The 24,200-nt window shown below is 47.5% G+C and overlaps 1 protein-coding gene across 3 annotated transcripts in view; it reads left to right on the top strand.

Moving 5' to 3' along the window:
- The first annotated feature begins 430 nt into the window (after positions 1 to 430).
- Positions 431 to 24,200, top strand: part of LOC132835355 (myelin-oligodendrocyte glycoprotein-like) — a 315,935-nt gene continuing 292,165 nt past the window's right edge. Inside the window, exons 1-4 of one of the 3 annotated variants that reach the window (XM_060854811.1) lie at positions 431 to 563; positions 3,269 to 3,500; positions 4,469 to 4,828; positions 23,450 to 23,510. In XM_060854811.1, coding sequence (XP_060710794.1) covers positions 3,440 to 3,500; positions 4,469 to 4,828; positions 23,450 to 23,457 — 429 coding nt within the window. In that variant the 5' untranslated portion in view covers positions 431 to 563; positions 3,269 to 3,439 and the 3' untranslated portion in view covers positions 23,458 to 23,510. Of the gene's footprint in view, positions 564 to 3,268; positions 3,501 to 4,468; positions 4,829 to 7,022; positions 8,297 to 23,449; positions 23,511 to 24,200 lie in introns of those variants that run through there. The other 2 variants (XM_060854810.1, XM_060854812.1) reach the window with 2 other exon arrangements.

Here is a 24,200-nt window from a genome sequence, read left to right on the forward strand (position 1 = left end):
ACATCCCTGCACCTATCTCAAATTAAACCCACTGCCCCCCACTCTCTCCCATAGTCCTGCATCAATCCCACTGCCCGGCTTCTTCCTCAGATTCCTGCACCTGTCCCAAATTAATCCCACTGCCCCGCTCTCTCACCCCTAATCCCTGGTGCCATTTCCAGAAGCCACCGTCCCCGTTCTATCACTCTCCCAGCTGGTATTTTCCACATCGCAGGCGAATAGCCACGTTTTGCTCCGTGTGGGGATTTTTGTTTGTCCACTCGGTCTGCCTCATTTACAAACTGCCTGACAGAGCACACTCAGACTTGTCTGGTTTCCTTTGCAAACCACAAGCATTCGTGTTGGTGTGAGTCATCGGGTTTGAGATTTCCCGTTTTGCTACGCAGCCAATGACAAGGTTCCTCATATAAACACGCAGGACTCAGCATAGAATAGCCTCCGGCAGCAAAAGGTCCACTCAATTTTGACAACAGGTCGGTATTGAATGTTGCTTTGCAATCGGCTCCAGTACCCTCCCTCCTTGACCCACTCTTCAGAGGAAGCCCTGTTTCTCCCTGCTTGATGTAAGTATGATTTTAGTTAATTTGGGATCTGTTTCTGAAATTGACTCCAATCGTTCCCAGGCTGAAAGAGTGAGAGGGAGAGGAAAAGAGAGAGAGAGAGAGTGGCCTGATCTAGAATTGAAACAAGGGGAGAATAGGGAGAAGCTGAACAGGCTGACGGCTGTTTTCCCTGGACCGTCAGACACTGAGGGGTGACCTTATAGAGGTTTATAAAATCATGAGGGGATATGAATAGGGTAAATAGAAGGTCTTTTCCCTGGGGTGGAGGAGTTCAGAATTAGAGGGCATAGGTTTAGGGTGAGGGGGAAAGCTATAAAAGGGTCAAAATGGGCAACTTTTTCACACAGAAAGTGATGCGGTAATGGAATGAGATGCCAGAGGAAGAGGTGGAGGCTGGTACAATTACAGCATTTAAAAGGCATCTGGATGGGTATATGAATTGGAAGGGTTTAGAGGGATATAGCCCAAATGCTGGCAAATGGGACTAGATTAGGTTAGGGTATCTGGTCAGCACGGACGAGTTGGGCCAAAGGGTCTGTTTCCGTGCTGTACGTATCTATGACTCTGAGAGAACGGGACAGTGGACTTCATTTCTGTTGTAACGCCTTCCCAGCTCCTTCAATCCCCCACATAGCGTTGCTCCCCAATACTGGGCCCCTGGGGGGTGTCTTAACTCTGGTCTAGCCTGGGGTGTGGGGAAGTGATTTGATTCACAGGGGCGAGCGATTATGTAGCACTGTCCCCCACCCCAGAGTAGCCCCATGAAGTACTTGGAACAGGGAGGGTGGGACATGGGCTGAGGGTTGTAGCTAATCGGTCACCAGTACCCATCATCTCACCTTTGCTCCAGATGTCCCTTCAAATCTAGCTGGGAACTACCAACCTCATGGTTTAGAATTAACAACTACTCTGGTATCACTGGCACCGAGATGCATGCCACTTCCCCCTGTCTGGGTGAGGCCATTGAGCACAGTCCACAGAGATGCCTTGCTCTGAGAGAATTGCTTCTGTATCATTCAATAGGCCTCACAGCCCACTCCCATGGGGCCAAGTGAGGATGAAGGGCCAGCACAGGGCTCAGTGTTGGAGAGTTTCCCACTGTCCCTAAAGGGAGTCTGGCTTGATTGTCTTTACCCACCTCTCTCAGCCATTCACCAGTTTGCTTGATTCTGTGCTCTGAGCAGCATTAAACATGCATTTGCATAGCACCCTTTGACCAGATTTTTAAACAACAGGCCAGTTCATGTGCTCTGCGGGAGGCTGGCGCTGCAGAGATTTATTTTGCCTTCACTCGTGGGCATCACTGGCTGAGTGGGCCTGGCCTTTCTCACCCTGTCCCTAATTGCCCCTCCAGTCGGTGGGGGAGGGCAGCCTTCTTGAACCGCTGCAGTCCACATGTGATAGGTTGACCCACAATGCCCTTAGGCAGGGAATTCCAGTAACTTGACCCAGTGGCACTACGGGAGTGACCAATGTATTTCCAAGTCAGAATAGTGAGGGGTTTAGAGGGGAACTTGCAGGGGGTGGTGTTCCTATATATGGAAGTGGTCGTGGCGTTGGAAGGTGTTGTCTGGGGACCTTTGCTCCTCAGAATCCAAGGATCAAGGAAGTTGATAGCATGGGTTGTGAGGAGTTTGGAAATACTAACCGGTGACAGACAGCTTAGCCAAAAAGTTTAGTTTTGAAGATTGTATTCAAGGAAGCAGAAATAGAGAAGCTTAGGATAGTGAACTCCAGGACTAGGCACTGCAGATGAAGCCTAATGTGTCTGGCAGAGAAGCTGAGACACACATTCATGCAGCGAGACTCAACCAGTCATTTACAAAGGATGACCAAATCCCTCCCCCAACCTGCTTTCGGAGATACCTTCAGTGCCAACCAGTCCTGAGGAGTCATTACACACCTCTGGAGTAGGGATTGGGGGAGCGTGAACCCAGGTCTTTCAGCCCAGAGATAAGGACACTATCACTGTGCCACAACAGCACTAATCTCTAGTTTAGGCCATAAGGTAGAGGAGCAAAATTAGACCATTCAGCCCATTGAGTCTGCTCTGCCGTTCGATCATGGCAGATATGTTTCTCAACCCCATTCTTCTGCCTTGTCTCCATAACCCCTGACCCGCTTTCTAATCAAGAACTTCACTTTGGCTTCAAGACACTCAGTGACTTGGCCTCCACAGCCCCCTGTGGCCATGAGTTCCACAGAGCCACCACCCTCTGGCTGAAGAAATTCCTCCCCATCTCAGTCCACCCCTTTACCCTGAGGCTGTGCCCTCAGTTCCTAGTCACTCTGACCGGTGGAAATGCCTTCTCCATACACACTCTATCCAGGCCTCTTGGAATTCTGTACGTTTCAAACAGATCCCACCCACCCTCATCCTTGTAATCTCCACCCAGAGCCCTCAACCACTCCACTTGACAAACCCTTCATCCCGGGGATTATTCTTGTGAATCTCGTCTGGACAACATGGCAAAGTACAAAGAACAATACAGCACAGGAACGGGCCCTTTAGCATTCCAAGCCTGCGCCGATACATTCATCCCATCAGTAATGATAAGATCCCATATTCAGTTAATCTGCATGACATATCTTGGAGCATTTGCATTCTGGAGCATTGCGAAAGAGCCATTGATTTTTTTGGTTGACATTCTGTTTGGAAATTGAGCTTTCTGTTTGCATTACTGACTCGTGATTCACTTTTTCAGGAAAGGGTCATATCAAAACTGTGAACAAACAGATTGTGATACTGTACAACTTCCTGAGATCAAACAGCGTACTGGTTTCTGTGGTTTCACTGTGGACCAGCATTGACTTACACTGCACTGACAAATATATCTCTGACTCCGGACCCAGACCTGTCTCCTGTGATTAAAGAAATGACCACCGTGCATTTCGGATTGATGCTCGGCCTTCTCTTGGTCGGAGACTCCTTACCAGGTAAGATAGATGGCTGCCTTTCCCACCCTCTTCCCCCTTGCACAAAGACATTTCAGGGAATGTTCCTGCTCCCTGTGAGTGTGCAAGTGGACAGCTTTACTCTGTATCTGGCCCTGTGCTGTCCCTGTTCCTGGGAGTGTTTGATAGGAGTCAATGTAGAGAGAGCTTTACTCTGTATCTGTCACCGTGCTGTCCCTGTTCTGGGAAGTGTTTGATGGGGGACAGTGTAGAGGGAGCTTTACTCTGTATCTAACCCCGTGCTGTCCCTGTCCTGGGAGTGTTTGATCAGGGACAGTGTAGAAGGAGCTTTACTCTGTATCTAACCCCGTGCTGTCCCTGTCCTGGGAGAGTTTGATGGGGAACAGTGTAGAGGGAGCTTTACTCTGTATCTAACCCCGTGCTGTCCCTGTCCTGGGAGAGTCTGATGGGGGACAGTGTAGAGGGAGTTTTTCTCTGTATCTAACCCTGTACTGTCCCTGTTCCTGGGAGTGTTTGATGGGAGTCAATGTAGAGGGAGCTTTACTCTGTGTCTGTCACCGTGCTGTCCTGTCCTGGGGAGTGTTTGATCAGGGACAGTGTAGAGGGAGCTTTACTCTGTATCTAACCTCCTGCTGTCCCTGTCCTGGGAGTGAAAGGCCGATGGAGAAACAACGTGAAGGTAGAGTCGGACGGAATTGATAAAAGTGAGACCAAGTTGGATAGAAACCCCGAGCGAGAGTTAGACACGGTGACAGATAGATTAGTAAGCAGTCTGACATGGGTTAAGGTAAAACTAAAGTCATCTCAGTCCCAGATGACCAAAGTCCTGCTCTATCATTGGAGAGAAACAATTGCTGATGGATTTACTCTGACGGTCGGCATGTCTCATGCAAAGGCTGAGGTTGAGAAGGTGGGGCTTTCATAGTGTGGAGTTATACTGAGGGTAGTGCACCCTTAATATTGACTGAATTTATCCCTTTCCTTTGCAGAGGCCATACAATGTGAAAAAAATGTAAAGCCCGTGACAGCTATGCAGGGAAGCACGGTTTATTTGCCATGTTCCTTTAGGTCCGAGGCACAGCCTGATAAGCTGTTGGTGTCCTGGCAAAAGGCACATCGGGACTACCCCTTGATCGTGCATGCAGAGAGGCGAGGGGGTGAGATGCAGGGACAGCAGGACAACAGCTTTAAAGGCCGCACGGCTCTCCCTCCTTACTGGTATCAAACGGGGAGCGCGACTCTGCAGCTCCAAGGGCTGAGGAGCACCGATTCTGGGAACTATACCTGTTACGTGAGAGCAGAGCAACGTTCCACCATCTGTGCCTCGCTGCGGCTCACTGTGAACTCAGGTAAGCAGGATTCTGATTCTGTTGCAACGTATAAGTCCTTACCCCCAACCTCAGAGCACCCTTCAATAGGACTCTTTGCTGAAATACAGTCACTGTTTCTTTCCTTAATTCATGGAGTGAGGGTGTCGCTGGCTAGGTGAGCATTTATTGCTGTGAAGGGTGAAGCAGATTGCTATGGGTCTGGACATGTAAGCTGGACCAGACAAGGATAGCAGTTTCCTTCTCTAAAGGACACAAGTGAACCAGATGTTTTTTATCCTCCCAAAAGGTGACAGTGGATTCATGGTCATCACTAGATTCTTTATTGGATTCTAATTCCTCTATCTGCCATGGCAGGATTTGAACTCAGTTCCCCGGAACACTATCTGCGGCTCTGGATTAACAGTCCAGCGACAATATCATGACCTGTCGCCTCTTCTTTTTGACATGGGAAATCCAGCAGGTGACCGGTTCATGGGAAGATCCCACAGGCAATGGTCTGATGGTCCAGATTGCATTTATTTTTAATAAGAGACGTGAGGTTTAGTGTTGGAGACCAGTTCTCTATTTAATATTCATGCGTGAAAGAGGTCAGAGAGGAAAGTGAAGGTTTTGCATGAAGCTCCATAGTGTCCTGACCACTTTCACTGAGGTTAGCATTCTTAGAATCCCTACAGTGTGGAAACAGGCCATTCGGTCCATACCGACCCACCCGGACCTTCAATTACTCTACATTTCCCTTGACTAATGCACCCAACACTATGGGCAATTTAGCATGGCCAATCCACCTAACCTAACCTACAAATCTTTGAATTGTTGGAGGAAACCCAAGCACCCGGAGGAAAGCCAGGCAGACACGGGGAGAACGTGCAAACTCCACGCAGACAGTTGCCTGAGGCTAACAACTATGCCACGCACAAATTAAACAGGTGTCAGGACAAAACAAGTTGAGGTTCCACCGAGATTCAAACTCGGATCGTTGGATTCATAGTTCTGAATGCTAGTCATTACACCAACGAACTATTCTGTCATACCTCAGAGACCATCAGCAGCAGAATTCAACAATCACCTCTTGACATTCATAGGCAAGATGATCAGTGAATCTCCCACCAATATGATCATGGAGGCTAATATTGACCAGAAGCCAAGTTGGATAAACGCAGTGGCTACAATGCCAGGTCAGAGCCTAGGAATATTGCAGCACATAACCCACCTCCTGCCTCCCCAAAGCCAGTCCACCATCCACAAGGCATAAGTCAGGAGTGTGCAGGAGTACTCTTCACTTGCCTGGACAGACAGCTCCAGAAATACTCAAGAAGCTCAACACCATCCAAGACAAAGCAGCCCGCTCGATTGGCACCATATCCACAAACATCCACTCCCTCCACCAGTGACGCACAGTAGCAGCAGCTTGTACCATCTACAAGATGCACTGCAGCAAAGATCCTCAGACAGCACCTTCCGAACCCACAACTACTTCTATCGGTCAGGACATGGACATGGGAGCACCACCTCCTGCAACCCTAACCGAACCCAGACCTTAACCCAAACCCTAAGCCTAACCCTATCGCAAGTTCCCGTCCAAGCCACTCGCCATCCTGATTTGGAAATATAACGTCAGTGTTACCGGGTCAAAATCCTGGAACTCCAGAATAGCACTGTGTGTACAGTGGTTTAAGAAGACAGCTCACCACTGTCTTCTCAAGGGGGGCAATTAGGGATGGGCATTAAATGCTGGGCCCAGCCAGCGCTGTCCACACCCAGTGATAGAATGAGGGAAAAAAAAAGTTAAAATGGATTTTGCCTTCTCATACTTTAGCTGCTATTGTTGGATTTGACTCATGTCTCTGGAGAGTTCATGCAGGCGATATTAATTATCCAGAATTATAACTTCAACTCGCGGTCCTTACATGACTCAGGTTAAACTTTTCACTAAGATCTTGGTCAGCATGGGTAAGTTGGGCTGAAGGGCCTGTTGCCGTGCTGTATGACTCTGTCACTCCATGACTGCATTCCAATAAGAGGTTTTACCACATTGCAATGTCTCACCCAAGTCTGATTTAACATTGGCTTCAAAGTAGTTATCTGTCCTGAAGTTATAGACCAGGCTGAAGGGGACAAATGGCCTCAGGCCTGCTCCTACTTTCTTACATTCTTTCTGTACGTATGGCCACTCTTACTAAAGACTTGCTTTCCTCTTTGTTCAAACGTTTAGGGGCCTATGCACACCCCTCCATATGGATAACAGTCTTGCTCCTGCCACTGATGAAGATTCTAACATGACGCTCACTCCTTCTCCAGCCCACCTTCCGTGGTCCGGACCACTGGGATCTGCCTTCCTTCCTCCCACAGCCTTGGCTGGAGAGTCTCAGAACACAGCATCAGAATTCTCCTTGTCCGCTGAAGCTTGTGGGTTGGGGGGAGTTCAGTCGTGAGAATATTCAAGAGAAGAATCCAAAGGATTTTGTTTGCGATGAATGCATTCGGTGTTGGGGGGGGAGGGGTGGGGAGTTGTTATGAAATTAGGGATGCGGGTACCATGGGGTAAGACAGAAGTTGTTAACCAAGACTTAACTCCATCCACAAGCATCCACTGCCTCCACAATCGACACTCAGGAGCAGCAGTTTGTACCGTCTAAAAAATGCAGTGCAGAAATTCACCAAAGATCCTCAGGCAGCACCTTCCAAACTCATGACCCCTTCTATCTGGAAGGACAAGGGCAGCAGATACATGGGAACACCAACCTCACTGCAGGTTCCCCTCCGAGCCACTCACCATCCTGACTTGAAAGTATATTGCCCCTTACTTCAGTGCTGCTGAGTCAAACTCCTGGAATTCCATCCCTAAGAGCATTTGCAGGTCAACCCACAGCAGCGGTTCAAGAAGGCAGCTCTCCACCACCTTCTCAAGGGGCAACGAGGGGCGGGCAATAAGAAAAATTGGGTGGTGGTTTAACCTGAGGGTCAGCATGTCTCCTGTGAGGAGACCGGGAGATCGGTCTGTGGTAATCTCAGCTGGAGTGAACCCTCACTCTTGGCACAAAACTGTATGGCAAATCAACTGAGTTCACACAAGCCAAAAAAGCTTGTGATGCCCACATCCTGTGAACCACTAAATCAAAAATCGACAGAGAGATAAGCCAATGGGTGGAGGGGGTCTGTTAATTTTTCTTGAGTGCCAATGGTGAGCTTCACTATCCTTAATTACCCTTGAACCAGTTAGCTTCTTCAAAAGCCTTCAGATAGTACAAGGAGTTTGATATTTAAATGGTAAATTATTTGTTTAGAGAAAAGGGTGAATATTGCAATACGATGTACATGTACTTTTTGGGGGTCAACCGCTGTCAGTCATTGGACAGTTCAATATAATGCGTGACCCATATGACTGCTTACAGTAGCAGTGGTCGGACTCAGTGGTATAACGCCCACTGTGTTTGTAAATCTATTGTCTGTCTCATCTAAAAAAAAGCACACGTGTTCTTGTCACAAGCGATTGGCGTGCATGTGTTAAAGAGAAGAAGGTAACGGGGAGTGCGAGGGAGGTGGGGGAATGAAGCAGCAGAGAGTGAAGTGTTATTGTACCCGGGCTGACAGGAGGGCACGCACCATGCTATTGGGCTGAATGGCCTCCCTCTCACGTCGCTGGGCCTGTGAATTCTGAAAACTACAGCCATCAAGAGTTCGGTGAACCCAAATGCAATGCAGGTTCACTTGAGTAAGTCCCCAGAAGGTGACCCAGGGATGGACAGGTTGTGGAGACAGCAACAACACAGGAATAGGCTAATCATGGAGAAGTGCCAACCAATCAGCACCCTTCCTGCCCCTACCAACTGAACTATGAATTGTTGCCATAAATTTGGGATTTGTGTGTTGGTGTCCTGATGAATGCACGAGGTAAAAGCTTAGGCAACACATCTCTCTTTTAGATACAGTGCACTGTGTTTATCTAACACCTCTGACCACCTCATTTTTTTCAACTGGAGGAAAGGTTGCTGGGGATTGGTTGATGGGTTGGCTGAAGCGTTACCAAGGGAGAAATCATCTGGGGGATCTATAAGCTCCCCATAGTTTATTGGTGGCGTCAGAGTCTCTGCAAATACGGTGGCCCAATGGTTAACACTCCTACCACACACAGCATCAGGGACCTGAATTTGATTCCACCCATGAACAACTGGCTGTGTAGAGTTTGCATGTTTTCCCTGTGTCTGCATAGGATTCCTCCCACAGTGCAAACCAATGAGCACTTGGCACTGTAAACTGTTGTCATAAATTTGGCATTCTTGCATTTGTATCCAGATACGTGCAAGTGGAAAAGCTGAGGCAGTGTGTCTCTCTTTTAGCCTTGTTCTCACTTTGTTCTATATTTACGTGGAGCCTTTCATGTAATTAGATTAGACTTACAGTGTGGAAACAGGCCCTTCGGCCCAACAAGTCCACACCGACCCGCCGAAGCGCAACCCACCCATACCCCTACATTTACCCCTTACCTAACACTATGGGCAATTTAGCTTGGCCAATTCACCTGACCCGCACATCTTTGTGACAGTGGGAGGAAACCGGAGCACCCGGAGGAAACCCACGCAGACACGGGGAGAACGTGCAAACTCCACACAGTCAGTCGCCTGAGTCGGGAATTGAACCCGGGTCTACAGGCGCTGTGAGGCAGCAGTGCTAACCACTGTGCCACCGTGCCGCCCACTAATGAAGCAGCCAACATCATTGACAGGGGTTACATAGAATAAACCTGAGTCAGAACCCTAGAAAGAGATATTAGGTCAGTTCTAATGAAAGTCTTAAAGGTGGGTAATGCTGACCATCTTGCCATTCTAATCTAATCCTAGCTGCCTATACATGATTGGTGTATCTCTCAATTTCCTGCCTGGTCATGCATTTGTCTAAATGCCTCTTAAACTTTGCTATTGTATCTTTTTCTATCACCTGCCCCGGTCACATGATCCAGGCATGACTCTGAACAAAAGCCTTCCCTCTCACATGTCTTTTAAACTACCTCGCACCCTTCTCTTTAAAGGTATGTCCTCTCCTATTTGATATTTCCACTCTGGGGAAAGGGACTTTGACTATCCAGGTGAACGTGGGTACTGCAGATGCTGGAGATTAGAGTGGTGCTGGAAAAGCACAGCAGGTCAGGCAGCATCCGAGGAGCAGGAAAATTGACTTTTTGGGCAAAAGCCCTTCATCAGGAATGACTTTGACTATCCACCCTACCCATGCCCCTCAAAATTTTATATACTTCAATTCTGAAAAAAGAAACAAGATGAGGGAGTCTGTAACGAATGGCAGGACACTGGGTAGTTCACACGAACAGAAAGATCTTGGGGTAATTATTTACTGATACAATACAATACAACTCAGGAACAGACCTACCAATCCTGCACCAATTCCTAACCTTTATTTAGATCCATTACTTACTGCCCATGTTCATGAGTCCATCAAGATACACCTTAATCATTACTAACATGCCTGCATTCACCACCTCCATTGGCACCCACCACCTTCTGTGTGCAAAACTTTCCCCTCACTTCTTCCCTAAACCTTATCCTCACACCTCGAATCAGCTCCCTCTTGTAGTTAACCTCTCCATCTCCATAGTTGAAATATCAAATATGAGAGGGCATACCTGGGAGGTAGGGAAAAAGCCTCCGACTATCCACACTATCTATGCCTCCTATAATCTTGGAACGTTCTATCAGGTCACCCCTTTGGCCTCTGTCTTGCCAGTAAAGACAATATGAGTTTAAAATCCGACTTCAGATCCCAGAAGTCAGTAGAGCATGTGATTAGGACGGTGAAGGTGGCACATGGTTCCTGCTTCTCATGCACTCTGCTTTCATCAGTCATGGCATAGAGTATTAGAACTAGGCCTCAACCTGATAGTAGGCCTCACCATTGCCATGGTGACGATCAGCCAAATCCCATACTTTGGGTCCAGGGACCCTTCCTCAGAACTGAAGGTAGCTAGGAAAAGGATGGGTTTTACACAGAAGACAGAGTGGGGGAGAGGAGTAAATGATGGGTGGAGATAGAGCCCAAAGAGAAACAAAAGAGAGAATATATGCAGAGTCAGTTGATCTAAGAGGAAGTGAATGGAGGTCAAAGTTTATGGGCCGAGTGCTGGCAGGTGGGACTAGATTGGGTTGGGATAACTGGTCGGCATGGACAGGTTGGACCAAAGGGCCTATTTCCATGCTGTACATCTCTATGACTCTATACACAGGTTTGCATGGATTCGCCATGCTCAACATCTCCATAGTGTGTGGGCTAGGTGAATTAACTGTGGGGTTATGACTCAATAACTCTCCTTTGACAGTTTCTGCTGTCCGAGTTCTGCACTGAACGACTGGGTGGCAGGACAGTAAGGGTAAATAAGACAGAGGCGTGTGAGTGTGGGCCAGTTCCCTGAGGAAGGAGAAAGACAGAAAGTGAGGCATAATGTCCCCACCCAGGATCAAACTGGGGACCATTTGCACGTGAGACAAATATGTTATCCACCACACCACGCAAACTATGCTGGAGCAGAACTTTGTTACATGTTCATTCCTGCCCGGAGACAGCTCTGTGATTCAATATGATTAGAGACAATGGTAGCGTCAGGATACTGGCGGTTTCTGTGCACAGAGCTGTGAGGATGCGAACACCGAGTGTCTCTCTGTACCTCTGTCTGTCTGTCTCTCTGTATCTCCCTCTCTGTCTCTGTGTCTGTATCAACCTCTGTGTGTGTGTCTCTCTCTCTGTCTCTCTGTATTTCTCCCTCTGTATTTCCCTCGCCTTTGCTCTCTCTCTCTTTCTCTCTCTTGGGCGCTCTGTCGGTATTTCTCTCTCTCTCTCTCTCTGTCTGTGTGAGAGCTTGGTCAGTCTGGCAATGCTGGGAGACAGTTGTATTAGCTGCAAGTGTGGAAAAGAGCACAAGACATAGGAGCAGAAATTAGGCCATTCGGCCCATCATGACTGTTCTACCATTCAATCACGGTGATATGATTCTCAACCCTTTTCTCCTGCTTTCTCCCTTGTAACCTTTGATCGTCTTGACAATTAAGAACCTATCTATCTATGTCTGTCTGAAATCAGAGGAAATTAGTTCAGAGGGCAGGAGCAGGCTGATATGATGGGTACATGTGACAGCAAGGTGGATGTGGACAGATGGCAATGAACCGAAATCTCCTGACTGAGGCTTCCTGTCAGTATTGTGGCAACTGTGGCGAGTATGTGTCAGGGTAGCTGACTGGTCTAATGTGCTGTGTTCAGGTGCAGTTTCTGCTGGAGGCATGGATTTCAATCCCACTCCTGATCGTGAAGGCCTGTTTTAAATTCATCAATGCTTGGAGTGTGACACAATGAACACTGGTGCCTCCATGTAGGATTGGAAGGCACACCTGCTGATATAGTGTTAGATTACATTAAAACCGAAAGAATGTCAGATGCTGGAAATCAGAAATAGAAACTGAAATTGGGGGGAAAGATCAGAACTGCAGACCGTTCCCTCCGTGACTGCCTGGTCAGGTCCACGCCCCCCTACAACCCACCCTCCCATCCTGGCACCTTCCCCTGCCACCGCAGCAACTGCAAAACCTGCGCCCACACCTCCTCCCTCACCTCCATCCAAGGTCCTAAAGGAGCCTTCCACATCCATCAAGGTTTTACCTGCACATCCACTAATATCATTTATTGTACCCGTTGCTCCCAATGCGGTCTCCTCTACATTGGGGAGACCGGACGCCTCCTAGCAGAGCGCTTCAGGGAACATCTCCAGGACACACGCACCAATCAACCACACCACCCTGTGACCCAACATTTCAACTCTGCCTCCTACTCTGCCAAGGACATGGAGGTCCTGGGCCTCCTTCACCGCTGCTCCCTCACCACCAGGCGCCTGGAGAAGAACGCCTCATCTTCTGCCTCAAAACACTTCAACCCCAGGGCATCAATGTGGACTTCAACAGTTTCCTCATTTCCCCTTCCCCCACCTCACCCTAGTTCCAAACTTCCAGCTCAGCACTGTCCCCATGACTTGTCCTACCTACCTATCTTCCTTTCCACCTACCCACTCCACCCTTCCCCCTGACCTATCACCTTCATCCCCTCCCCCACTCACCTATTGTACTCCATGCTACTTTCTCCCCACCCCCCACCCTCCTCTAGCTTATCTCTCCACACTTCAGGCTCTCTGCCTTTATTCCTGATGAAGGGCTTTTGCCCGAAACGTCGATTTCACTGCTCCTCAGATGCTGCCTGAACTGCTGTGCTCTTCCAGCACCACTAATCCAAAATCTTTCCATAATCTGTTTACCTATTTGTCCTTCTACCTCACGTTCACTGTTGGGAGGCCTGTAATACAGATCCACCAATGTAACCGCACTCTTCTTATTTCTCAGCTCTACCCATAATACCTCACTGCTTAAGCCCTCCATCGTGTCCTCCTTTATCACAGCCATGATATTATCCCTGACCAGCAATGCAACTCTTCTCCCCCCTTTTTACTTCCTTCCCTGTCCTGTCTGAAGCATCGATAATCTGCAACATTTAGTTGCCAATCATGCCCTTCCTTCAACCAAGTTTCTGTGATCGCAATAACATCATACTCCCAGGCACAAATCCAAGCCCTGAGTTCACCTGCCATTAACCATTATACTCCTTACATTAAAGCATATGTACTTCAGGCTGCCAGTTCTTTCACGTTCATCTGCTCTCTGCCTACTCTACCCCTTATTAATGCTAACTTCATGATCCTTTCAGTCTCTAGTTTCCACCTCAATGTTTACTGGTCTTCTCTTCTGGTTCCCACCCCCTGCCACATTACTTTAAAACCTCCTCATTGGTGGCCATGTTGATCTTTAAAGGGCCTTAATCCCTTCCTAGTTACTCTTTTGCCCTTAATGTACATAAAGAATCTCTTTGGAATCTCCTTAATTCTATTTGCCAAAGCTATCTCATGTCACCTTTTCAGCACCTAATTTCCCTCTTAAGTATACTCCTCCTGCCCTTCTACTATTCTAGAGATTCATTCAATCCCAGTATTATGCCTCCTTCCATTTCTTAACAGAAACCTCAATTTCTCTACTGATCCAGCATTTCCTGCACCTACCAGCCTTGCCATTCGGTCTTTGAACTCTTGTTATCAAAATTTTAAAGCCCTCCCACTTTCCAACCATCCCTTTGTGCTTCAGATTTCTGAAGCCTTTCCTCATTTAGAACGTAATCTATGTCTCACTTCTTCTGACCAAAGTGCATAACCTCACACTTTGCCACATTGTATTCCATTCGCTACTTCACTGTCCACTTGCTAAGCATGTCCAGTTCCTTCTGTAGGTAAAAACAATGACTGCAGATGCTGGAAACCAGAGTCTAGATTAGAGCTTTTTTTTCTCATTTATCTCTCCACCCTTCAGGCTCTCTGCCTGTATTCCTGATGAAGGGCTTTTGCCCGAAATGTCGATTTTGCTGCTCCTCGAATGCTGCCTGAACTGCTGTGCTCTTCCAGCACCACTAATCCAAAATCTGGTTTCCAGCATTTGCAGTCATTGTTTTTACCAAGGTCAGGACTGTGGCAGCCTCACTGGGCCTGAGAGGTTAACTTTGATTTCTCTCCACAGAGGCAGCCAGACCCACTGGGCGTTTCCAGCAATTTCTGCTTTCGGCACAGCTCAGTGTTTGCAGTGAGTGTGTGGGAGGGAGGTTATTGTAGGTTCCCCAGACTGCAGCAGCAGCAGGATTTGGGGCCTAGATGAGTCTTGGCCAATCCAAGCTGTGGGTTGGACATCATGTTGGTTTTAATTTCCGATTCCCAGCAGCAGCAGTAGGCAATGTATGGCCCGGCTACCTCAGTCCACTCAGAACATGAGATTCTTAACCCCGAGGATTAAGGCTGTGTGTTCGAGGCCCATGTTGGGTGAAGCCTTCCTTTTCATTAGATTAGACTAGACCACCTACAGTGTGGAAACAGGCCCTTCGGCCCAACAAGTCCACACCGACCCACCGAAGCGCAACCCACCCATACCCCTACATTTACCCCTTACCTAACACTACGGGCAATTTAGCATGGCCAATTCACCTGACCCGCACATCTTTGGACTGTGGGAGGAAACCGGAGCAACCGGAGGAAACCCACGCAGACACGGGAATAAAATACTGTCTCACACCTTCTTATCAACAGCTCAGTCCCACTTGGCTGATCTTTCACTGATCTTAGTGAATCAAGTTAAAAATCACATAACACCAGGTTACAGTCCAATAGGTTTATTTAGAAGCAGATGGGTTCACATAAACCTGTTGGACTATAACCTGGTATAGTGTGACTTTTAACTTTGCCCAGACCAACCTAACACCAGCACCTTCACATCATGAGTAAATAAAGAGGCCCAATTCTCACTGATGGAGTGCAGTGAACAGATAGTCTCTCTGCAGCCACTCACTTTATTGAGAGCTCTATTAGTGCTGCCTTTATCAATGACACACTATGGAAGGCTAGGCCACAAAGCCAGAGGCTGCACACATTCACACTCACTCACAGACACAAACATTCAGCTGCACCAAAAACAGAAATTGCTGGAAACCCTCAACAGGTCTCTCAACATCAGTAGAGAGAAACCCGAGTTAACATTTCAGGTCAAGTGACCCTTCCTCAGTTCTGAAATATGCTGGAACAACTCAGCAGGTCTGGCAGCTTCTGTGGAGAGAAAGTAAAATTAACATCTTGGGTCCAGTGACCATTCCTTCAGTTCAGCACTTTTCCAGCAATTCTGTTTCTGTTGATGATTTACAGCATCTGCAGTTCTTTTAGTTTTTATTTAACATCTGACACCACATCAGCAGGTTGCGTGATCCAGTCCTGAAAGGGGGATGTTAGTGTCAATTTTATCACACGGTCACACTCCAGTCATTCATGACTTTAAAATGGTCCCTCACTGTCAGGGGTGGGATTCAAACCCTCACCTGCAGGAGAGACTGTGACCGAGACATAGTGCCATTAACCACTCGGCCATCCTGACAGCTACCAGCCATGGGCTCCACAATGTTCACAGTCCAGGAGCAATTGGTTCATTGAGGTCTGTCCACATCTCTCAAACTCTCTTTCTCACTCACATTTCCCCATCACATCAAAACCTGATCCTGCCCCACTGAGCTCATATCCCCCTACATCGATTCCATTCTCTATCCACTTGCCCAGACCCTATTTACTTGCAGTTGATGCCCTCCCCGATATCGACAATTTCCAGTCTCCTGGCACTAACTGCTTCCTGTTCACCATGCATGTCCAATCTGTCTACATCTCTATTCCCCACCAGGGTGGTTTGAAATCTCTAAGCTTCTTCCTCGAGCAGAGACCTGAACACTTCCCATCCACCACCCTCTCCTCCGCCTGTCTGAACCTTTTCTCTCAGTGAACCATTTTTCCATTAATTCATCACACCACCGAGAGTCTCTCTATGCCTCTGCATCTCTCTCTCCTCTCTCTCTCTCTGTATCTTCCTCTCTGTATCTCTGCCTCCCTGTATCTGCCTCTCTGTCTCAATTTGTATCTCCATATCTCCATCTCTCTCTTACTTTCTCTCTCTCTGTGTCCTTCTCTCTGTGTCCTTCTCTCTGTGTGTTTCTCTCTCTCGCTCCCTCTGTGTGAGCATGTGAGAGTGTGTTTGTGTATATGAGCCTGAAAGGTAACTCAGGATGTGGATAGGTTTGTGGCACTGGGATATTACAGCCATTACAGAAACATGGCTGAGGGAGGGTCAGGACTGGCAGCTTAATGTACCATGGTACAAGTGTATTAGGCAGGAGAGAGGTGGTGGAAGGATGAGAGGGGGCTTTGCATTTTTGATTAGTGTGAGTATCACAGCAGTAGCCAGAGATGAAATAACTGAAGGATCATTTAATGAGGCTTTGTAGGCAGAGCTGTGAAATAAGAAGAGGATGGTGACATTATTGGGCACACAAACACTCACAGGAATAGGAGGAGTAAATATGCAGGGAGACTAGGGAGACTTGCGAGAGGTTTAGTGTTGGCACAGTAGGGGATTTTAATTTTCCCAACACAACGTTAAGGGCTTCGATGAGGTGCAATTTGTTCAGTGTGTTCAGGAAAGTTTCCTCAAGCAGTATATAAAGGGTTCTACACGGGAAGTGACAAAACTCAACCGACACTTGGGAAGTAGGGCAGGACAGATGACGGACGTGACAGTGGGTGAGCACTTTGGGACCAGTGACCATTGTTCTATTAATTTTAAAATAGTTATGGAGAGGTTCCTGTGAGTGTGAATGGCAAAGTTGGCAGGAATAGGGATCCCTGGATGACAAGAGATAATGAGGCTCTGACCAGAAAAAAGAAGGTGTGGCTACATCTAGCTGGAATCATGGGAATCTCTGTAGGGACACAGGGAATACTGGGGTTTACTGAAGAAGGAAATCAGGAGGGTGAACATGGAGCATGAGATAGCCTTCGCTGAGTATATTACTGTGATTCCAAAGAGATCCTTTATGTATACTAAATGAAAAAGAATAACTAGAGAGTAAGTCTGGGCAGCACGGTGACTCAGTGGTTAGCTCTGCTACCTCACAGCACCTGGGTCCCAGGTTCAATTCCAGCCTCGAGCGACTGTCTGTGTTGGAGTTTGCACATTCTCTCCGTGTCTAGGTGGGTTACCTCCGGGTGCTCCGGTTTCGTCCCACAATCCAAAGATGTGCAGGTCAGGTGAATTGGCCATGGTAAATTGCCCATGGTGTTAGGTGCATTAGTCAGAGGGAAATGGGTCTGGGTGGGTTACTCTTCAGAGTGTCACTGTGGACTGGTTGGGTTGACGGGCCTGTTTCCACACTGTCGGGAATCTAATCTAATGTACAAATAGTACCCCACGAGGACACTCAATCACAGTTGGAGGAGGGTAGGGATCAATGAGTTGATACTATTATAGCATTGCCAGCACCCAGCTGGAGATTTGAAACAATGGCTAGATTTTTTTTTAAAAGTCCCCGAAATGATCACAGGCAAATACCTCACTACAGCAACTGATGAGATAACACCCAGCATCATCTCTGGCTGGCTTAGTTGGTGACAATGTGAGAGAGCCTGGATCTCAGGGATTAGCTCCAAGGCCCAAGGCCAATGTTGGATGACGGACGTCTTTAGAAACACACACCTTCTTCCCAACAACTCTCTGACCCACTCTGCAATCTCCCCTGACCTCTCACTGACCCCGCCCCACATCTCCTGCTCTCAGGAATTAATTCTCAGCTTTGTATGTGGGATCAGCATCGAGAGTGTGGCGCTGGTACAGCGCAGCAGGTCAGGCAGCTTCTGAGGAGCAGGAGAATCGACGTTTTGGGCATAAGCCCTTCCTCAGTCTCATTCCAGTTTCTGCAGATTTCACATTGTTCTTCAGATGGGAGATGTGTGAGTTTGGCCAGTTCCCTGAGGGAAGAGAAAGGCAGAAGTGAGGCATAATGATCCCACTCACATTCACACTGTGGACTGTTCACGTGTGAGGCAAACGTGATAACCACTACACTATAGAAACTGTGCTGAAGCAGCGTTTTTGTACATGTTCCTTCCTCTCTGGGAGAAGACCTACAATTCACAGTGAATAGATACAATCTCAGCTCTGGGACATTGACTTTGTGCAGACTCATACACTGAGAGTCTCTCTATGTCTCTGAATCTCTTTCTCTCCTCTCTCTTTCTGTTTCTTGTTCTCTGTGTATCTGTCTCTCTGTGTCTCCCTCTCTGTCTCGATTTGAGTCTCCATATCTCCGTCTCTCTATCTCTCTGTGGCATTTTCTCTGTATGTGTATCTCACTCTCGCTCTCTCCCCCACCCTCTCTGTGTGTTTGTGTGTGTGTCAAAGAGCATGGCCGGCGTGATGTTGTGAATGCTGCAGGTTGTGAGTGTTTGAAGTGAGTGTGTTTGAGGGAGGTGATTGCAGGCTCCCCCGGCAGCAGCAGGGGTAGTGGCCTGGATGAATTTTGGCCAATCCAAGCTGTGGGTTGGACATTAGATTGGTTTTATTTTCCAATTCATAGCAGCAGTAGGCAATGTATGGCCCATGCCACCTCAGTGTGGGCGGCACGGTGGCACAGCTGTTAGCACCCCGGTTCAATTCCTGCCTCAGGCGACTGACAGTGTGGAGTTTGCACATCCTCCCTGTGTCTGCGTAGGTTTCCTCCGGGTGCTCCGGTTTCCTCCCACAGTCTAAAAGTGTGCAGGTTAGGTGAATTGGCCATGCTAAATTGCCCGTAGTGTTAGGTGCAGGGGTAAATGTAGGGGAATGGGTCAGGGTGGGTGCCCTTCGGCGGGTCAATGTGGACTTGTTGGGCCGAAGGGCCTGTTTCCACATTGTAAGTAATCTAATCAGTCAGGAGAACATGAGATTCTTAACCCCAGGATTAAGGTTGTGTGTTCGAGGCCCACATTGGGTGAAGTCTTCCTTTTCAATAAAACACTGTCCCACACCTTCTTATCAACAGCTCAGTCCCACTTGGCTGATCTTTCACTGGTCGTAGTGAATCAAGTTAAAAATCACACAACACCAGGTTACAGTTGAATAGGTTTATTTGGAAGTGAAGCGTTTAAATAAAACTGTTAGACTATAACCTGGTATTGCGTGACTTGTAACTTTGTCCCCACCAATTCAACACTTGCACATCATTAGTAAATAACACTCCCCATCCACCACCACTTCCCTCCGACTGGCTGACACTGTTCTCTCACGGAACCAACTCTCCTTTCATTCATCTCACTTCCGAAAAGCAGTGGCTTTGGGCACCAGCATGGGTCACACAGTTACCCCTGCCCCTTTATGGAGTATGTGAAACAAGGACCGCTGGACCCCCCTCCCATAATTCTATGTTTGGTGCAGTGATGACTGTTTCGGTGCTACCCCATTCTGGACCTTGAAAAATCTGCTCAATTTGTCTTCAATTTCCACCCCTCTATGATTTTCATATTGCCTATCTCCGACATTTCCCTTCCTCTCCTTGACCTCGCTCTCTCCATTTCAGAGATTAAACTCTCCACTTCCAACCACTATACAGCCACTGACTCCCACAGCTACCCTCACCACAGCTCGTCACCCCCCCACGTCCTGGAAAGACTCCAGCCCATTCTCCCAGTCCCTTCGCCAAGTCACATCTGTTCAGATGATGCCACCGTCCAGAACAGTGCTGTTGACATGGCTTGCTTCCTCCATGACTGCCCATTCCCACCTACAGTGGCTGACAGGGCCCTCAATCACATTGTGCACATTGGCACAAATGTCATCAGTAGAAATGGGGATGAAGTCCTGCAGGGTGATTATGGAGAGCTACTGGAAAAACTTAGAAACCAGGACCTCGCTGGTGATAATCTCGGGATTACTTCCAGTGTCACACTAGAACAAGAGGGTAGATGAATGTGTGGCTCAAGAATTGATGTAGGGGGCAGGGATTCAGAGTTTTAGATCTTTTCTGGGGCAGAGGTGACCTGTTCAAAGAGACGGGTTGCACCTGGACTGGGGGGCGGGGTGGCAGGGAACCAATATCCAGGTTTGCTAGTGCTGCAAGGGAAGGTTCAAACTAAATGGGTTGGGTGTGTGGGGGTGAGATCCTCAACAGCAGAGAGGCAAGTGCGAGGCTGAAAGGAAATACAGTAATCAGAAATTGCAGGTTGATGGGACAGCTCAGGCTGGAACATGACAGGGAGCAAGGAATGTCTGTTGGATTAAATTGCATTTATTTCAGTGCAAGAGGGCTGACAGGTAAGGCCAATCAACTCAGGGTGTGAGTAGGTTCGTGGGACTAGGATGTTATAGTCATTACAGAAACATGGCTGTGGATGGGACAGGACTGGCAGTTTAATGCACCAGGGTACAGGTGCTTCAGGCTGCACAGTGGTTTTGGACGGAGGGGAGGGAGCTTTGCATTTTTGATGAAGGCGAGAACCACAGCAGTAGTCAGAGATGCAATAATTAAGGATCATCCAGTGAGGTATTGTGGGCGGAGCTAAGAATTAAGAAGAGGATGGTGATGTTTTTCGGCCCTCAAATAGTCATTGGGAAATGGAGGAACAAATATGCAGGGAGAGTGGGGAGACTTGCAAGAGGAATAGAGTTGTCATAGTAGGGGATTTTAATTTTGCCTACATGGCGTTAAGGGCGTCGATGAGGTACAATTTGTTAAGGGCGTTCAGAAACATTTCCTCAAGCAAGGGTTCTGCTCGAGATGTAGCAAGGATGTGGCTCCAAGGCCCATGTTGGGTGACTGACATCTTTTGAAACATGCACCTTCTTTCCAGTAGATCTTTGACCCACTCTGCAATCTTCCTTGACCTCACTGACACTGCCTCACATCTCCTGCTCTGAGGAATCAATTCTCAGCTTTGTATGTGAGATCACAGTGGAGAGCGTGGCAATGGAAAAGCACAGCAGGCCAGGCAACACCTGAGGAGCAGGAGAATCAACATTTTGGGCATAAGCCCTTCCTCAGATCATTCCTGACTTTGCTCTCCAGCATCTGCGGATCTCACATTCTCCTTCAGATGGGAGATGTGTCAGTTTGGGCCTGTTCCCCGAGGGAAGAGAAAGTCAGGAAGTGAGGCATAATGTTCCCACACAGGATCTCACTGGGGACTTTTCGTTTGTGTGGTGAACGTGATAAGCACTACACTATGGAAACTGTGCTGAAGCAACATTCTTGTACATGTCCCTTCCTGCCTGGGAGAAGCCCATCAATTCACAGTGAATAGATACAATCTCAGCTCCGGGACATTGACTATGTGCAGACTTACACACCGAGAGTCTCTCTATATCTCTGGATCTCTCCTCCTCTCTCTCTCTCTCTCTCTCTGAATTTCTATCTCCCTGTGTCTCCCTCTCTGTCTCGATTTGTGTCTCCATATCTCCCTCTCTCGCTTTCTCTCTCTCTGTGTCCTTCTTGCGGTGTTTTTATCTCTCTCGCTGTGTGTATGTGTGTGTGTCTGTGTGTGTCAGAGAGCTTGTCCGGTGTCACAGTGTGAATGCTGCAGGTTGTGAATGTTTGTAGTGAGTGTGTGGGAGGGGGGTGATTGCAGGTTCCCCCAACAGCAGCAGGGGTAGGGGCTTGGATGAATTTTAGCCAATCCAAACTGTGCATTGTACATTAGATTGGTTTTACTTTCCGACTCGCAGTAACAGCAGTAGGTAATGTATGGCCGGCTGCCTCAGTCAGTAGAATATGAGATTTTTACACCCAAGGATTAAGGTTGTGTGTTCAAGGTCCATGTTTGGTGAAGCCTTCCTTTTCAATCAGCAGCTCAGTCCCCCTTGACTGATCTTTCACTGATCGGAATGAATCAAGTTAAACGTCACACAATGCCAGGTTACAGTCAAATAGGTTTAGTTGTAAGTGAAGCTTTCAGATAAAACTGTTAGACTATAATCTGGCATTGTGTGACTTGTAACTTTGCCCAAGCCAATTCAACACCGGCACCTCCACATCATTAGAAAATAAAGCACTATCTTGTGAAATCACAGCTACAATTGAACACACTGCACTAATAAACCACAAATACCTGCAGCAGCTCAACCTGCTGTTTCTATTTGCAAAATGTCTTTCTGCCACTTGACGACACAGGGAGAAAGTGAGGACTGCAGATGCTGGAGATCAGAGTCAAATGGTGTGGAGCTGGAAAAGCACAGCTGGTCAGGCAGCATCTGAGGAGCAGGAGAATCGACGTTTTGAGCATGAGCTCTCCATCAGCAATGATTTGGAGATGCCGGTGTTGGACTGAAGTGTACAAAGTTAAAAATCACACGACACCAGGTTGTAGTCAAACAGGTTTATTTAGAAGCACTGGCTTTCAGAGTGCTGTTCCTTCATCAGGTGAGGTTGGCAGGGGCAGCAGAGAGCATGTGTATGATAGAGGGTCTGTGTGAGTGTGTGAGTATGTAAGAGTGTGTATGTCTGTGATTGGAAACTGCTGAAATTGACATTGATTCTGTGTGGTTGGAGGGTCCCAAGGTGGAAGATGAGGCTTGCTTCCTCCAGTCGCTGGTTGGCTTGGATTTGGCGGTGGAGAAGGCCCAGGGCTTGCATGTCCTTATGTGGAGATGTCAGTGTTGGACTGGGGTGGACAAAGTTATCAGTCACACAACACTAGATTATAGTCCAACAGGTTTAATTGGAAGCACTAGCTTTCGGAACACCGCTCCTTCATCAGGTGATTGGACTATAACCTGATGTTGTGTGATTTTTAACTTTGCATGTCCTTGGCGGAATGGCAGGGGTAGTTGAAGTGGTTGGCCACAGGTCGGTATGGTTGTTTAAGAGTGTGTATCCTGTATATGTTCTCTGGAACATTCCACAAGTTGGCATCCTGTCTCCCCAATATCGAGGAGACCACATCGAGAGCAATGGACAAGATTGGGATACAGACAGACTCTAACCTCACACCTTCATTGGATTGTCTGAGCTGTGAATTCGTTTTTTATATATAAAACCTTGTTATCTCAAGAATGAGACTTCAAAGAAGTTCTGGGATTTACGCATAAATGAACCAAAATCTGCAACCCATTCTGAACGATGAAAGACTGAACAGCAAGCTATGTTTGTTCAATATATCATTTCAGTTGCATGACACTGTGATCTTTTGCTATAAATTCTGTGTCTTCTGATCCTGCTCCACAGCTCCCTGATGAAGGAACAGCATTCAAAAGCTATTGCTTCCAAATAAACCTGTTGGACTATATCCTGATGTTGTGAGATTTTTAACCCTATCTTGTGAAGGCAAACACATTGCAGTGGCAAACCACAAATACACGCACTTTACTAAGCATGCACACACACAAACACAAACACACTCTCATGCACACACACATGTACACACTCAAGGAGATGTTCTCATGCGTGCACACACATGGGTCTATGAGGTGAATTTGAATTTGTAGAATTATAATTGCAGACACATTCTATTTTGCTCAGACAGCACACAATCCTCAGGGAATCAATGCAGGCTTTCAATCCATGTAATATTTTAAAATTTCCACTTTGGAAATGGAACCAGACTGACTCAAATTTGGTATACAGACAGACTCTAACCTCACACCTTCAATGCATTGTTTGAGATGAGAATTCACCTTTTTTATCTATAACCTTGTTATCTCGAAAATGAGACTTCAAAGAAGTTGTGGAATTTACACATTAATGAACCGAAACCTGCAACCCACTCTGAACGATGAAAGACATGACAGCAATCTAGGTTTGTTCAATATATCATTTCAGTTGCACGACACTGTGGTCTTTTATTGTAAGTTTTAGAGTCAGAGTCACAGAGATGTACAACACGGAAACAGACCCTTCGGTCCAACTCATCCATGCTGACCAGATATCCCAACCCAATCTAGTCTCACTTGCCAGCATCCAGCCCATATCCCTCCAA

This window comes from Hemiscyllium ocellatum, chromosome 44 (genome assembly GCF_020745735.1).
Source record: "Hemiscyllium ocellatum isolate sHemOce1 chromosome 44, sHemOce1.pat.X.cur, whole genome shotgun sequence".
Taxonomy (NCBI): Eukaryota; Metazoa; Chordata; class Chondrichthyes; order Orectolobiformes; family Hemiscylliidae; genus Hemiscyllium; species Hemiscyllium ocellatum.